The following is a 14816-nucleotide window of genomic DNA, read 5'->3' on the forward strand; positions in this document are numbered from 1 at the left end:
GCTTCTTAAGTTTCCACATTGATGACTTCAGTAATCCCAATTTTTCTATCACTACAGTATCACTACTGTCCCCAGAAACCCTCAGCAATTTCTTTTCAGCTCTACCCCATCACACAGGACCTTTCTGGTCTGTCCCCACCCACCACAAATTACCTGTTAAAAGAGCCATCAACCAAATCTCTTGTGGCCTTGCGGGAGGAGACAATGACTGCTCCCAACGCCAGTCCTTCGGGGTCCAGAACCCGAGCTCGTTTCACTGGGGAAAGACAGACAAGTTTCAGTTGGCTTCCAGGCCAATGCCCAGCTCTATGCTCAGCAAGGATGCAGAAACAGGCAGGGTATTGTGGAGGGGGGACAACATCATCTCATTTTCTTCTCTTCTGGCTCACCTGGATCTTCTATGGGGACCACCTCGATACCACCTGCCTCTGCCAAGGGACGCTTCACCCCCACACCTGAGGCTGGCTGCACCCTGAGCAGAAAAACAGAAGGGAATTATGGGACCAGCAGTACCCCGTCTGTGGTTTGCAGAACTGAAATGGTGCAATACCAGAATGCTGGTCATCTGCTGAAGCTGGAGGGTGAGGGATTCAAAACAGATAAAAGGAAGCATTTCTTCACACAATGCATTGTTAAACTGTGGTACTCCCTGCCCCAGGATGTGGTGATGGCTACTAACTTGGAAGGCTTTAAGAGGGGAGTGGACATGTTCATGGAGGAGAGCTATCCATGGCTACTAGTGAAAATGGATACTAGTCATGCTGCATAGCTATTCTCTCCAGGATCAGAGGATCATGCCTATATAACCAGGTGCGGTGGAACCCAGACAGGATAATGCTTTTGCCGTCATCTTGTTTGGGGGCTTCCTAGAGGCACCTGGTTGGCCACTGTGTGAACAGACTGCTGGACTCGATGGGCCTTGGTCTGAACCAGCAGGGCTTTTCTTATGCTCTTACGTTCAATATATGGATGGCACGCAGGACTGTGTAAATAGGGCATATGAGAGCAATTAACACCTAAACAGGACTGGGTAGGGAGAACTAGGGGAAAGATCAAACTAAATCTATAGGCTGACTGTTGACCTACACCAATGTCCAAGAAGGCTTCACTTTTTAAAATATATCTGTCCAGACAAGGTATTTTTTTCTTACATGCTATACACTTAGGGATTACATCTGCAAAGTAACCTCGCAGCCTAGATTTTTGTGATAATCATCAGCTCAAGATTTGAGCCAAGATTCAAGGGTACAATGGGAGAGGGTGATGGGAAGATGGCTGGGGAAAGATCTGACAAGGAAGCAGAGAGCAAGAGGGAGATTTGCCAGTGGATGCATGCTGAAGAAAATGGGGCTTCTTGCCTAGACAAGTCACAGATTGCTTGCCTATTTTTCCACCTGCGAGGACTCCCTTTGGAATGACCAGACAAGGCTGTGGCTCATTTCCAGGTGGAAGACTGGCTGCTTGAACTTGGGGAGTTTAAGGAAGTACCCACTGACAGAGAGCACCTACTACCCACTCTCAAAATTCCCGAAGCCCTCAAGAGGTTCAACGAGGTTGGGAGACCCCTGGGTCTAGTATTTTTACCCCTAGGCTCACTGCCATTCTGCAAGTCCAAGCCCTACCCTGAACCTCAAAGCCGTCTCCCAGCAGTGGTAGGTGTGGATTCCAGCACACCTTCCCAACATCCCATTTTTTTATGGTTTTGAGCCACTGTGCGGCAGAAAAGCTTCTTGGTGCACCACTGCTTGAAGCAGTTACAGTTGTGTAATGGCTACGGTGTCAGTCTAAGATCTGGGAGACCCAGGTTCGAATCCCTACTCTGCCATGGAAGCTTGCTGGGTGACATGGGCCGGTCACACGGTCTCAGCATAACCTACCTCACAGGGTTCTTGTTGTGAGGATAAAATGGAGGAAGGGAAAAGAATGGGTACCACAAACCACTTTCACATCCCAGTCCAGGAGTCACATTTATCACGCTCCAAAAGAGCCACTGCTGAGAAACGCATTCCCAATAGTCAGAACCAGAGTCAATCCACCCACGCTTTACCTCAGCGGCCAAACCACGCTCACACAACCTGTCATGGCAGAATTACTTCACCTCTCCTCGTCGCTGTCGCTGTCATCGCTCTGGTCTGTGTCAGAGTCCTTTGCCTCTGACGGGGCCTTGGTTCCTTCAGAATCCTGGCCTCCTTCGAGGGTCACCTCTGGTGTGGCCTCCCGCTTGGGCAGCTGTTTCTGCTTCTTTTCCACCTTTCGGGAAACTAGGTAAGAGAAGGCCAGAGGTGAAGCGAGGAACCTCCCCTCCCTCGAAGCACCCTGAATGCACTAGTGAAGGCCTTTGCTACAGGCTGGAGCCCAGAACTTCAGACCGAACACCTGTACAAGTCTGCTCAACATATACATTTGAGCTATTGGGGGGGGGGGGCTCTCTTGGGCCGGCAGTTGCCCGAATCAGGAGGAACACCCCTAGGCCAGTAAAACCTCCCCTGTCCCCCAAAGAGGACAAGGCCTCAAAAACCCTTCAACAGAGTAGCGGTGTGTGTGTGTGTGTCACATTAAAAACTCCCCTTCTTTGGCCTGATTGCTTAGCACAGTGGGGTGAAAAGCTGGGTATAAATGAAGCAAATAAAACAAGACTATTACATAAATGCCACTTCTGGCTCCTTCTGATCCTGCTTATTATTACTACTACTACTATTATGTTTATACCCTGCCCTCCCCGGCACTGCTGGGCTTGGGGTGGCTTCTAACAGAATGAATACATATAAATCAATATTAAAACATATAGCTTAAAACTTTAAAACTAAACCCAATTACCCCACTAGCTCTTTGTAACTTACTACATGTGTTTTGTATGCGTGTTTTGGTATTAAAAATATCACTAGCCACCATGAATAATCAAGAAAGTCAGGGTAGAGCCGTTTCCTCCCCTCAGTCACCAGGCCCAACAATCCCCTGTTTCTCCAAGGCCAAACAGTTTACCTGCTGCAGGTGCCACCTGGCTCTGGGACAGGGTCTGTGCCTGCCCGATCTCCAGATCCTCATCGTCGTCGTCCTCAATCCCAGCAAAAGCTTCCTGAGTAGCAGGGGAAAAAACAATAGAAAGCAAAGAAAGGGTCAACACACAAGTGGAACTATCCCTTCCTGCACATCTCCGGGACGCAGAGCACCAATCCCACCAGGTGCTGTCTCGGTCACAGGGTTGCCAGGTCGCCCCCAGCCACTGGCGGGGGATGGGTTGTGCTTTTTTTTTTTGCCAGATCCGGGTTGGGAAACTCCTGGAGATTTGGGGATGGAGCCTGGGGAGGACAGGGATCTCAGTGGGGTACAATGCCACAAAGTCCACCCTCCAAAGCATCCATTTCATCCAGGGGAACTGATCTCTGTAGTCTGGAGATGAGCTTCAATTCTGGGAGATCCCCAGGTCCCTCCTGGAGGTTGGCATCCCTACTTGATCACGGTGCAATCTCAGCTGATTGCCTGCTTGGCCGAGAGCCTCACTTGGGGAAGGGGAAAAGTCACCCACCTTGCCAAACCACAGGTGGGCCTGATGTTTCTCACGTTCCTCCTTGTCCTCCAGAGGCACCAACAGAGGATTCTCAGCCTCTGCATCCTCCTCCTCCTCTTCCTCAGCAGCCCTACAAGGCATCACCAAAACTGCCATGAAGCACAACACACCCTCCTCCACCTCTCCATCCTTCAGGCCACAGCCCGGATCCCTCCTCATCCAGGTGAGAAGGCAGAGAATTTCTCTTGCAAACATGCTCTTGCTGCCCCCCAGAGGCCAGAAGCTCTTATTACAAAATCAGCGCAATCCCACTACACACAATCGGGCACTGAAGAATGTGGGTTGGAACCACAGGAAGTTCACGGAAGGTGCCTGCAAAATAGATCTTTCCCAATCCTTCCCCTACCCGCCACATGTCGGGGAGGGGCTCTGGCTCAGTGGTAGAGCCTCTGCTTTGCATGCAGAAGGTCCCAGGTTCAATCCCCGGCATCTCCAGTGAAAGGGACCAGGCAAGTAAGTGACATGAAAGACCCGTGCCTGAGACCCTGGACAGCCGCTGCCGGTCAGAGTAATGAAACCATCCTCCGAGGATCAGCAGATCCTCACGAGCAAAATGTGGCACAGAACAGGGGAAGAAACTAAATGCAACTGCTTTTTTCTTCCTTCAGCAGACACAAGCTACAAGGGGGGAGGGAAGATGGTTTTACTTGATATTCCCTCCTTGTTGAGCACCCAGGTCCTGAGGCTCATTCTGCTTGTAAAACTCTGCTGAGCCTCAGTCAGGACAGTGCGGACAACCAGCAGGCTGCTTAAAGGACACAGAAAGGCTGGGGAAGAGCCACTCTGCCAATTCCTTCTGTGAACTTTCCTGGAGGATCCTACCCCTTCCTGCCTCTTTCCACACACCCCCACGCATTTTACAAGAAGTCTTCCCGTCAATGATGAGATCAAGCAGGATACAGTTTCCAGACCAGTTATTTTTATATATATCACTTGTTCTAGGAATTGTATTATATATATCACTCGTATATCAATTGGATTATGTATATATATATATATATATCACTCATTCTATGAATTGTATTATTATTTCACAGGGTGGAATAACACCGGTCCCAAGATATTCTAGCACCAAGACCCCAGGTATCCTGAATTTCCTGGCCCTCAGTGCCTCATTCCTCTCTCCAAGTCGACTCTTAACAATACGCACAGGTGAGTTTGTGGTCTGCTTAGTGTTGTGGTGGGGAATGCAAAAATCACACCGGACCACAGCCCTCCCCCATTTGTGATTTTTTTTTTTTAATGGAAGGGTAACTGCCATTAGAAGAAGAGTTGGTTTTTATATGCTAATTTTCTCTACCTTTTAAGGAGAATCAAACCGGCTTACAATCACCTTCCCTTCCTCTCCTCACGACAGGCACCTTATGAGGTAGGTGAGGCTGAGAGAGTTCTGAGAGAACTGTGACTAGCCCAAGGTCATCCAGCTGGCTTCATGTGTAGGAGTGGGGAAACCAACCCAGTTCACCAGATTGAGTCTACCACTCTTAACCACTACACCACACTGGCACAGTATTTCTGCGGTTCTTCCCCATTCTCATGTTACGGGTTTACTTTCCTCACGTTGCATCACCGCGACAGCATCTCGTGTCAGTGTCCCCGGCTCTCACACACCTCACAGGGCCACGAGCAGACCTCAGGCGGCTTGCCCGCTCCTCGACCTCGGCCAGTTCCTCATCATCCAGCTCGCTGGCTAAAGAGACGTCATCGGATTCGTCCTCCTCCGAGAGGGAGAGGTCATCTGTGCCCATTGTGGTCGCCACAAAGGAGTCTGCTGCCGCCATATCGCCCTGGACCACCTCATGGAGTAGCTGGAATCAAAATGGAAGGTGTGTAGTGTGGCGGGAAACTGTGACACGTTCCACTGGGTTTCTTCCTGGGAACAATATTGGCAGCCCCTCCTCACCATCTGAACACTCATTTCCTGCTACTCCCCCATCCTCACCTGACTTTTCCCGATGGCCCGGAGGGAGAACATCCCTGTATCACCATCATCCGCAACAGACACACCTGGAAGGTCCATCTTGAGCTCGACGCGCTCTCGCTGCCGTCGTCGCTCGCGCAGGATTTTGCGTTTCTTCCTGGGGAGGGGGAAAGCTGGCTTACAGCAGCCGGAACACCCCCATGCTTCCCAGACCATTATAGTGCTCTGAAGGATGGGTTGCAAAGTATGAAAGCGCATGAAGGAAAAATGGACGGGGCACAATGTAGAGAACAGACTGTGGATGCGGGAGGATCCTGGGGGGCCGAGCATCCTCTCCAAAAGAAAAAAAAAGATGCATAGTGGGATTTTAAAGACATCAGATGCTCCAGTTTCCCCTGGGTTTTCCCCAGCTTCGCCCATACCAGTCATGGCTGTGGAGCAGATGGACACGGGCATACCTTCTCCTCCTGGTGCAAGTAAAAGCAACCTGAAGAGGATGGTACTTGGCAGGAAAGGATGCAAGGGGAAAGAATTCCCCCTCACATGGTCCAGCCCTTTATATTGTAGCCCCTGCAGCACCAGTCTGTTAAAACGGTGGTTCAGGATCACAAAGTGCGTGACAACTCTCTCCCAAGTGATTTGCAAGGTGGGCGGGGGAGAAGAAGCTTGGGAGAAAGCTGAACAGCAAATTTGGGTTTGCTTCTGCCCAAGGTGTAAAATGGCCAAGGAATACAAGCCTGTATGCAGAGGAGGCTGTGCGTGGGGCTCCTTCACAAGCGCACCCTGAGAAGAACAGTAAGCTTAGAGATGGGTCCTCACTCCCAAAAGCCGGAGAACCACTGGGGCTTTATTTTAAGTTGGGGGGAAATGCAAGGAACTCGTTGTGTCTTCCGGATGCAGTTTCCCACAACAGACGGTGCTGGATCTTTTTTTGGGTCAAGATTCCAGGTCTCCAGCAAAGCTGGAGACAGAACGAGTTCCTTGCATTTCCCCCCAACTCAGGACACTCCTCCCCAAAGCCACATACAAAAACATTTTTAAACTTGCTTTTGCTTCTCCTGTATCCCTGGAAAAGAGTTCTTTGAAAGGACTAGAAGGGTTTCCTAAGATCATAGAGTTGGAAGGGACCACCACGGTCATCTAGTCCAACCTCCTGCACAATGCAGGTTTCTCCGCAATCCTTGCAAACACAAGCCCATTCTTGAGTGTTCTGTGCCCAAAGCTACAAAACCTAATGTTACATTTTTTCCACAGGTAAAACACGCCCACAAACCACCTTGGAAGCCCTGGTTTAAAACTCTCTTTCACCCTCTTCTGCGCTGCGTCCCTTTTTTTGAAACCAGAGGACGTGGGCAGCAAACCTCCCCTCTGGTCTCCTCCCAAACTCACCGCTTCAGCTCAGCCATCTCCTGGGCCTTGAGATCGGCCAGCTTCCGCTCCAGTTCCTCCTCCTCTGCCTTTTCTTCTCGCTCCTCAATGGCACCCTGCGGCTCCGGAGGGGCTCGCTCAGACTGCGCCTCCTCCTCTTCTTCGCCAGAGCTCAAGCTGGCAATGGGGAAAAAGAGTTCTTGAAAATCCAGGCCGTTTCCTCTCCCTCCTCACCAATGGTTCTGGGGTGGGGGCCATCACTCAGCCCCAGAGAATGTGCTTTCCAAGCAGAAGGAATCCCCAGATCAAGGAACTTGGGTAACAGCGGCTGGGAAAAAGTCACGAAATCTTGCAAAGCTACTGCCGAGTCAAGAGTACAGAGCTCAGAGCTGATATAGTGCAGCCATTAGTGTCAGTCTATGACTGGGGAGATGTGGGTTCAGATCTCCACCCTGGCATGCACCTTGGCAAGGTCTAGCTCTCTCAGCTTATCCTACCTCGCAAAATTGTTGGGAGGGAAAAAGAGAGGAGAGACCATATTCACATATTTCACCTATTCTAGCAAAGTACGGTCTCCCTGTAAAATCTTGGATTATACTGTTCCTTTTATCAGATCTACACTCAGATGTTGAGAAAATACATTGGAAAGTGAAATACTTAGCACATGTAATGGCCCTAAAGCTATCAAATAGCTCAGATAATGTAAGTCTACCCTGTACCATAAATGGATAAAGTCTTTTATTAATTGTGTGTACTTTAAAATTGTAAAACTGTTTTCTGTTCCTCTACATTATGAATGCTTAAGACTTTGTCAATGAGCAATAAAGGTTATATATACATATATTCACTGTCCGGAGCTCGCTGGAGGATGGGCAGGATAAAAGGAACCCTGGGCAAGACGCTTCATCTGACTCAGCCAAAAGAAGCTTCAGGTGCGCGCGTTTTATCTTGGATACTTATACCCTGCTTTTCTCCCCAATGGGGACCCAAAGCAGTTTACATTGCTCTCCTCTCCTCTATTTCACCCTCACAACAACCTTGTATGGTAGATCAGGCAGAAAGCAAGCAACCAGCCCACACCCACTCTTCAAGCTTGCACATCAGCCTGCGCATTCAAGCGCCGCTCTCCCAGGTCGTGATCCAACACTCTAACCACCATGCTGGTCACGCCACAAGGAAAACACCTGAGGGAGAACCTCGTCCGTCTTACTTGATATTCATTTCCTTGGCTTGCTCTTTCAACTTCTTGGCAAGGAATCGCCTGAGCTTTGCCCTCCAATTCAATAGAGCCCTGAGAAGGAAAGATGACAGTTCAGTCTCCCCTCCCCCCATGCAAGCATAAGAACATAAGAAAAGCCCTGCTGGATCAGACCAAGGCCCATCAAGTCCAGCTGTCTGTTCACACAGTGGCCAACCAGGGGCCTCCAGGAAGCCCACAAACAAGACGACTGCAGCAGCATTGTCCTGCCTGTGTTCCAAAGCACCTAATATAACAGGCATGCTCATCTGATCCTGGAGAGAACAGGCATGCATCATAACTAGTATTCATTTTTACTAGTAGCTATGAATATCCCCCTCCTCCATTAACATGTCTACTCCCTTCTTAAAGCCTTCCAAATAGGCAGCCATCACCACATGCTGGGGCAGGGAGTTCCACAATTTAACTATGCGCTGTGTGAAAAAATACTTCTTTTTATCAGTTCTGAATATCTCCCCCTCCAGCTTCAGCAGATGACCCCACATCCCAGTATTATGAGAAAAGCTTCTCCCTGTCCACTCTCTCCTTACCATGCATAATTTTATAGACCTCTACCATGTCTCCCCTCAACCACCTTCTTTCCAAGCTAAACAGTCCTAAGCATTTCAACTGCTCCTCATAGGGCAGTTGCTCTAGCCCCCTGATAATTTTGGTTGCTCTTTTCTGCACCTTCTCAAACTCTGCAATATCCTTTTAAAGGTGTTTTTAAGGGGAAACCAGCAGACTCCTGATACAGTAACTGAGGCTTGAAAGAGGCCCAGAGCCCCAGCATCAGTGAATGGTGACCATGAGGTTGCTACTAGCTTCTCATGCTGAGGCTGGAAATGAGACACATTCAAGCACCTTCTGGCGTCTCCATCCCTGAATATGCAGGAAGAAAGCCCAAAATGTTGCCTGTAAAATCCACATTTTAAAAAAGTGTCTAGTCCTTAAGATTGTGGAGCAATGTGAGAAGGGGAAACGGCTCTGAAGCAACCCGAGCTGAGTGGTCCCCTGCAGATCAAGAAGACGTTGCTACAGGGGCCAGTGAGCTCAGCAGTGCCAACCACGGGCACTAACACACCCAGTGCTTCGGCCCACAAACCAGTGGCAGTGCGGGAGGAAGAAACAGGTAAGCTGATGCCAACTAACGCAAATGAAAGGTCTGTGCCAAGTGGCCCCGAAGCACTGGTAGAGTTGCCGGAGCTTGGCTCTACTTGTTCCTGGTTACCAGCAGCCCCCCAAGGGCAACAGCCCACAGGGAAATTTCCCTGCAAGTTAAACGGCTGGCCTGCCCCCAATGAAAGTGCGTCTGGAAGTGAGTGAGCAACACCTGCGGGAATCTCAGAAGAGGAAAAGGCAGGACATCTCTTTGGGGCCATCCCTGCTGCCCCAGATCCAACAAAGCCAGAAGAAATAATGAAAGGATACAGAGGCAGGGCTATGCTAAGAGAACCTGTGGATGATCGATCAATTTACATAGTTGATGCGGGTCACAAATGTAGCTGGCACAAAGTTTTGATTTCTTTTTTTTAAAGCGAAGAAATACAGACACGTTGTTGCAAGCAGGGCTAGTGCCCTTAGTGGTAATTTAAAACAATGTTTTTTAAAAATATTGTGCCAAGAAAGGCTATTGCTAAAACAAAAGTCCGTAACTCTGAGGTCGGAGCACCTGCTTTGCCGGTAGAAGGTCCTGGATGCAACCTCTGGTGTCTTCTGTCAAAAGGATCTTAATAGGGCCAGAAACAATCCTTGGCGAACAACAGCAAGTCAGAGCAGACAGTATTGGGTCTGTGACATCTACAGGGCTGCAAACCTCCAGGTGGTGGCTGGAGATCTCCCACTATTACAACTGATCCCCAGGTGACAGGAATCAGTTCCCCTGGAGAAAATGGCCGCTCTGACAATTGTACTCTATTGCATGGAAGTCCTTCCCCTCTTGGAACCTTGCACTCCTCAGGCTCCACCCCAAAAATCTCCAGGTATTTCCCCACCTAGAGCTGGCAACCCTAGACACCTAGCTAGTTAGCCCTGGGAGAGAAAATGATGAGCCAGGTAGATTGTTGAAGCCATCCGGCATGGCTGCTCTTATGTTCTTGTCACACACAGTGAAAGGCTCAAATTAGTCCCATACCGGAGCTCCTTGCGGCCTAAAACACGGATGTCCCGGCAACAGTGGCACACTTCCTCAGTAGTTGCACTGTGGCGTTGTAGCTCTTCATTGTCAATGACGATCTAGGCAAGGAGGAGAGAACAGAGAACGGTCTAATCCAGAGGTTTCAAACTCATAAATGTCACTTGGTCAGGCCAGGCCATGCCTCGCCAGCCCAGATCGGGAGTGGGGTGGCTGCCTCAGCTGGCTCGTGGGCCAAATAAGAACTCTCAAGGGGCTGGATCCAGCCCATGGGCCGTGTTTAACACCCATGGTCTAATCCCTCTGTCCATCCATGCAACTTTTCCCACATCCGAGTTCTAACATGCTTAACGCTGCCACCATCTTGAAAAGCCAGGCTAAACCCAAAGTCATGGAGCTCCTGCCTCACCTCACTGGCCTTGGACAAGAAGTCCACGGGGTTGGGGGCCTTCAGGAAGTCTGTCAGCGTGTAGCGGTTGTAGAGAATCGTTGCGCCATCTTCGTACCCCTCTGCCTGTTTGAAGGAAAGAGAGACACAGTAAGGAAGAAACGAAGTGTAGAATTGAGCCATCTCCTTCTAGCCTACCCAAAAAGCCCTCAAATACTTTTCTGCTAACATTTCAGATTTCCAAAGCTTTAGGCCTACTGATCTCACAAACACACACACACACAAATCACACAATAACCCAGAGCCCAATTTTTATGCAGCTGCTTTAAGAACAAAATGCAACCCCTTGTAGTTGCAGGCAAAAGGGGAAAAAAGATAACAAAACAAACAAACAAAAACCACAAAATATTAGGGAAGCTGACAGAAATCACAAGCTTAATTTGTATTTATATCCTGCTTTTCTTCCTGATTGGAGACCCAAAGCCCATTTTCACATCGTTTCCCCTTCCTCTACTTAATCCTCCCAACAACCTTGTGAGGGTAGGTTAGGCTGAGAGACTGTGATGGGCCCAAGGTCACCTGGAGAGCTTCTGGTCCAGAGATTCAAACTCAGCAGTCCCAGGTCCTAGTCCAGCACTCTAACCACTACACCACACCAGCCCTCAAGTCCCCACCCCCATTTACTACTTCTTATCACTTTCATGTAGCAAGTTCAGGGGTCCCCAACATGGTGCCCATGGGTGTCATGGCACCCGCCAATACCTTTTCTGGTGCTCAAGTGTTTTTAGCAACTGGGTGGGGCTAGGTAGGGCTTTCGCACAGTAAAGGCTTCTGATTGGCTGTGCAGATTTAAAAAATGTTTTTAGGCAGCAGCTGCCACCATGGCCCAAGGATCTACACTTTGTTGCTGAAGTTAGCTGTGGCAATCATTTTGTGGCTGGCTCCGCCTCCTGATGCAGCCATTTTGTGGCAGCCATTTTGTTGCTGCACCCACCATGCTGGGTCAGAACTCCAAATGTGCCCATAGGCTCAAAAAGGTTGGGGACCTCTGAGCTAGTTAGAAGCTGCTTCAAAGGACCCGACGGCTAGAGGACTGATTTTTTAATAAAACTGGGTTTTTTTGTTAAAACAACTAATCAGCCTACCTGGTATGCTGTTAATCTTCGAGGAGCTCAGAAAGGAGTACCTGACTCACCCTTCTGGTGGGTTAGAGTAAGATAGTGAACGGCCCAAAAAACCACCCAGTGAGTTTCATGGCCAAGTGAGGAGTTTCACTCTCTCCTCAATTTTATCCTTCCAACAGTCACCTTATGAAGTAGTAGTAGAAAAGGGCAAGAGTCCAGTAGCACCTTAAAGACTAACAAAAATATTTTCTGGTAGGGTATGAGCTTTCGTGAGCCACAGCTCACTTCTTCAGATACAGCTAGAATGTGAATTTTTGTTAGTCTTTAAGGTGCTACTGGACTCTTGCCCTTTTCTACTACTGCAGACAGGCTAACACGGCTACCCACTGTGACTTATGAATTAGGTTAGGCAGGGGGAGAGAGACTATCCTAAGGTGCCCGCCAGCACCTTTTCTGGTGCCTGACAAGTGTTTCTGGAAAGTGGGTGAGGCCAGGGAGGGCTTCTGATTGGCTGCGCAGATTAAAATAACATTGTTTTGGCTGCTGCTGCCACCAGAGAGCTGGTTTTATTCTCTCTCACATTCCTTTTTCCTAATTTTTTAAATTACTCCTCTTGTCCCCTCACTTGGCCTTCCTCTGTGTGTCTGGCTCCGCTTTCTATGGCAGCCATTTTCTAGTTATGCCCACCACCCTGTGTCAGTATTCCAAAGGTGCCCACAGGCTCAAAAAGGTTGGGGACCCCTGCTCTAAGCACTAAACTGCAACAGCTCTAAACTAATCAAACAGAAGTGGACGTTTGAGAAATCTTATATTTTTTTTGCTGCTGCAACCAGAGCAGTGTACTCCTTTTGAAAAGGTTTCTTGCCTTCTAGTGTCTGTGTCTAAGCCTCCATATGGAAGCAATCTTCTGAATTATCTAGCACATTTTTATCCCACTCTTCCTCCAAAGAGCTCTCATTTCTCCCTTCCCTATTTTATCCTCATGACAACCCTGGGAAGTGGGGTCAGGCTGAGACAGAAAGAGCAATGGGCCCAGAGCTTTGTTTTGGAAAGAAGAAGTTGTACAGCCATATCGGTCCATGCAAAATCCAAACGCAAGTCCAAGTAATACCTTTTTATTAGGACCCATCCAATTGACGCAGAACATTGGACAAGCGTTCAAGTTTGCCAAAAAAATTTCTCAGGCTGTATTTACAAAATTTTAATAAGACAGAAGGGTGAGAAAGCACATTCTTCAGGCCATGGCATAACTGGGTGGGGCCAGATAGGGCTATTGCCCAGTAAGGCTTCTGATTGGCTGTGAAGATTTTTAAAAAAAACGTTTTGCATACATCATCTGAAGAAAGCAAGGTTACTCCATAAGCTTCAAGTCCATGAGAGGGATTTGAACCTGGGTTTCCCAGAGAGTAGTTCCAACACTCTAACCACTATGCTCTCTGCAAAATGGCCTTGCTTACTGACCTTGGGCTTCTTCTGTGACACCAGTTCACTCACAGACTTGGCCTGAACCTCTACTTCCTTGAAAGCAAACTTGGGGTCAAAGAACTTGCTGTCGATTTTTTCTGGGGCTAAATAGCCTACAGAGAACGAAGAGAAGAAAGCTGTTAACGGCAAGACCAGATGAAGCACATGAGAAACTTGAGATCATTCAGGACCAGTACTAATAACCAACAAACAGAATTTTTAAAAAATATAATTTATTCCCCAACACTTTTAGTTACATCTTGTGAAACCCTGTTGCCTTTTTTATTAATGGGAAAGAGGTCTGAGAGCAACAGATGCTGCATTAACAAAGCTAAAGAGTCATACGCCTGACCAGGGCCTAGATGGGATGCTAAGGGGAGATGCTCCCTTCCCCAATAAGCCAGTAAAGGAAAGATAAAGAGATTTAAAAAGTCAGGAATATTCCTAAGGCAATACCTTGTCATTTTAACAATTAAACAACTCTGTAAGGGGGAGAAAAATAGTTTTAGCATTTTCCATCTTAAATCGTACAATTTGGAACGGAGTTCCTAATTTTGTAATCTGCCTCGAGTCTCAACAAGAAAGGTAGACTACAAAGGAATGATTAAATAACATCCTCATATCATATAACGACACTGAGTCTGATACTGCAAGCAATTTCTAAGTGTAATCCCAAGATTTTAAGCCCCCAGTTCTTCCATTGCACTGTTCCCCTGAGCTCAAGGAGAACCGGTAACAGGCAGCCTCTGCCTTTTTCTGCACCAGGTCTGTTCACACACAAACCGCCCTCGACCCTTCCCTCCGACTCACCCTGACAGACCACAAAGATTTCTGCCGACTCGTTACGCGAGGCCTGCGGCTTGGTGGCTTGCACCTTGTGGAATAGCTGTTGGAAGATCCACAGGAGGGGCTGGTAGTCCCGGGAACGGAAAACCTTGGTGATGAACCAGCCGCCCTTGGACAGGAAGTCGCAGGCCAGTTTGAGTGCAGACAAGGTAAGGCTGGCTGTGGAGAGTGGAGGGAAAGTCAAGCAGGACTGCTGGCCCACAGTTCCAGCCAAGCCATTTCTACACACACACAGAGTGCCTATTTATTTGTCCATCTACAAGGCACCTCGTAGAGAGCCAGCGTGGTGTCGTGGTTAAGAGCGGTAGTTTGGAGCAGTGGAATCTGATCTGGAGAACCGGGTTTGATTCCCCACTCCTCCACATGAGCGGCGGAGGCTTATCTCAACTGGGTTGGTTTCCCACCCCTACACATAAAGGGTGACCTTGGGCTAGTCACAGCTCTCTTAAAGCTCGCTCAGCCTCACTACCTCACAGGGGGGAAGGGAAGGTGATTGTAAGATGGTTTGATTCTCCCTTAAGTGGCAGAGGAAGTCGGCATATAAAAACCAGCTCTTCTTCTTCTCCCTGCGCAAAGCAGGGTCTTTTGAACTCCCTAGGTGGCCTTAAGCAAGCAGACTGTGCCCCTCTACACTAACAATGCTGCCCTACCTTACAAAGCTGTTGTAAAGCTTACACAGTTGTAATGTCAAGTGCTTTGAACCCTTGAAAGTGCCATATTTAGCATATTTTTCGGGGGTAGGGGGAGATCCAGCAAGCCAGAAATA

General features: G+C 48.6%; 1 protein-coding gene across 1 annotated transcript in view; it reads right to left on the reverse strand.

The window, feature by feature from the left end:
- The window catches only part of FTSJ3 (FtsJ RNA 2'-O-methyltransferase 3), a 36534-nt gene that overhangs the window by 7204 nt on the left and 14514 nt on the right, over nucleotides 1–14816 (reverse strand). The window contains exons 2-14 of the mRNA XM_056864639.1: nucleotides 14015–14209; nucleotides 13202–13317; nucleotides 10638–10742; nucleotides 10229–10329; nucleotides 8068–8148; nucleotides 6879–7034; nucleotides 5511–5646; nucleotides 5180–5376; nucleotides 3527–3638; nucleotides 2983–3076; nucleotides 2099–2261; nucleotides 390–472; nucleotides 154–256 (exon numbers count right to left, since the gene is read on the reverse strand). Coding sequence (XP_056720617.1) covers nucleotides 154–256; nucleotides 390–472; nucleotides 2099–2261; nucleotides 2983–3076; nucleotides 3527–3638; nucleotides 5180–5376; nucleotides 5511–5646; nucleotides 6879–7034; nucleotides 8068–8148; nucleotides 10229–10329; nucleotides 10638–10742; nucleotides 13202–13317; nucleotides 14015–14209 — 1642 coding nt within the window. The remainder of the gene's footprint in view (nucleotides 1–153; nucleotides 257–389; nucleotides 473–2098; nucleotides 2262–2982; nucleotides 3077–3526; nucleotides 3639–5179; nucleotides 5377–5510; nucleotides 5647–6878; nucleotides 7035–8067; nucleotides 8149–10228; nucleotides 10330–10637; nucleotides 10743–13201; nucleotides 13318–14014; nucleotides 14210–14816) is intronic.

The sequence above is a fragment of the Euleptes europaea genome, chromosome 18 (genome assembly GCF_029931775.1).
Source record: "Euleptes europaea isolate rEulEur1 chromosome 18, rEulEur1.hap1, whole genome shotgun sequence".
In the NCBI taxonomy this organism is placed as follows: Eukaryota; Metazoa; Chordata; class Lepidosauria; order Squamata; family Sphaerodactylidae; genus Euleptes; species Euleptes europaea.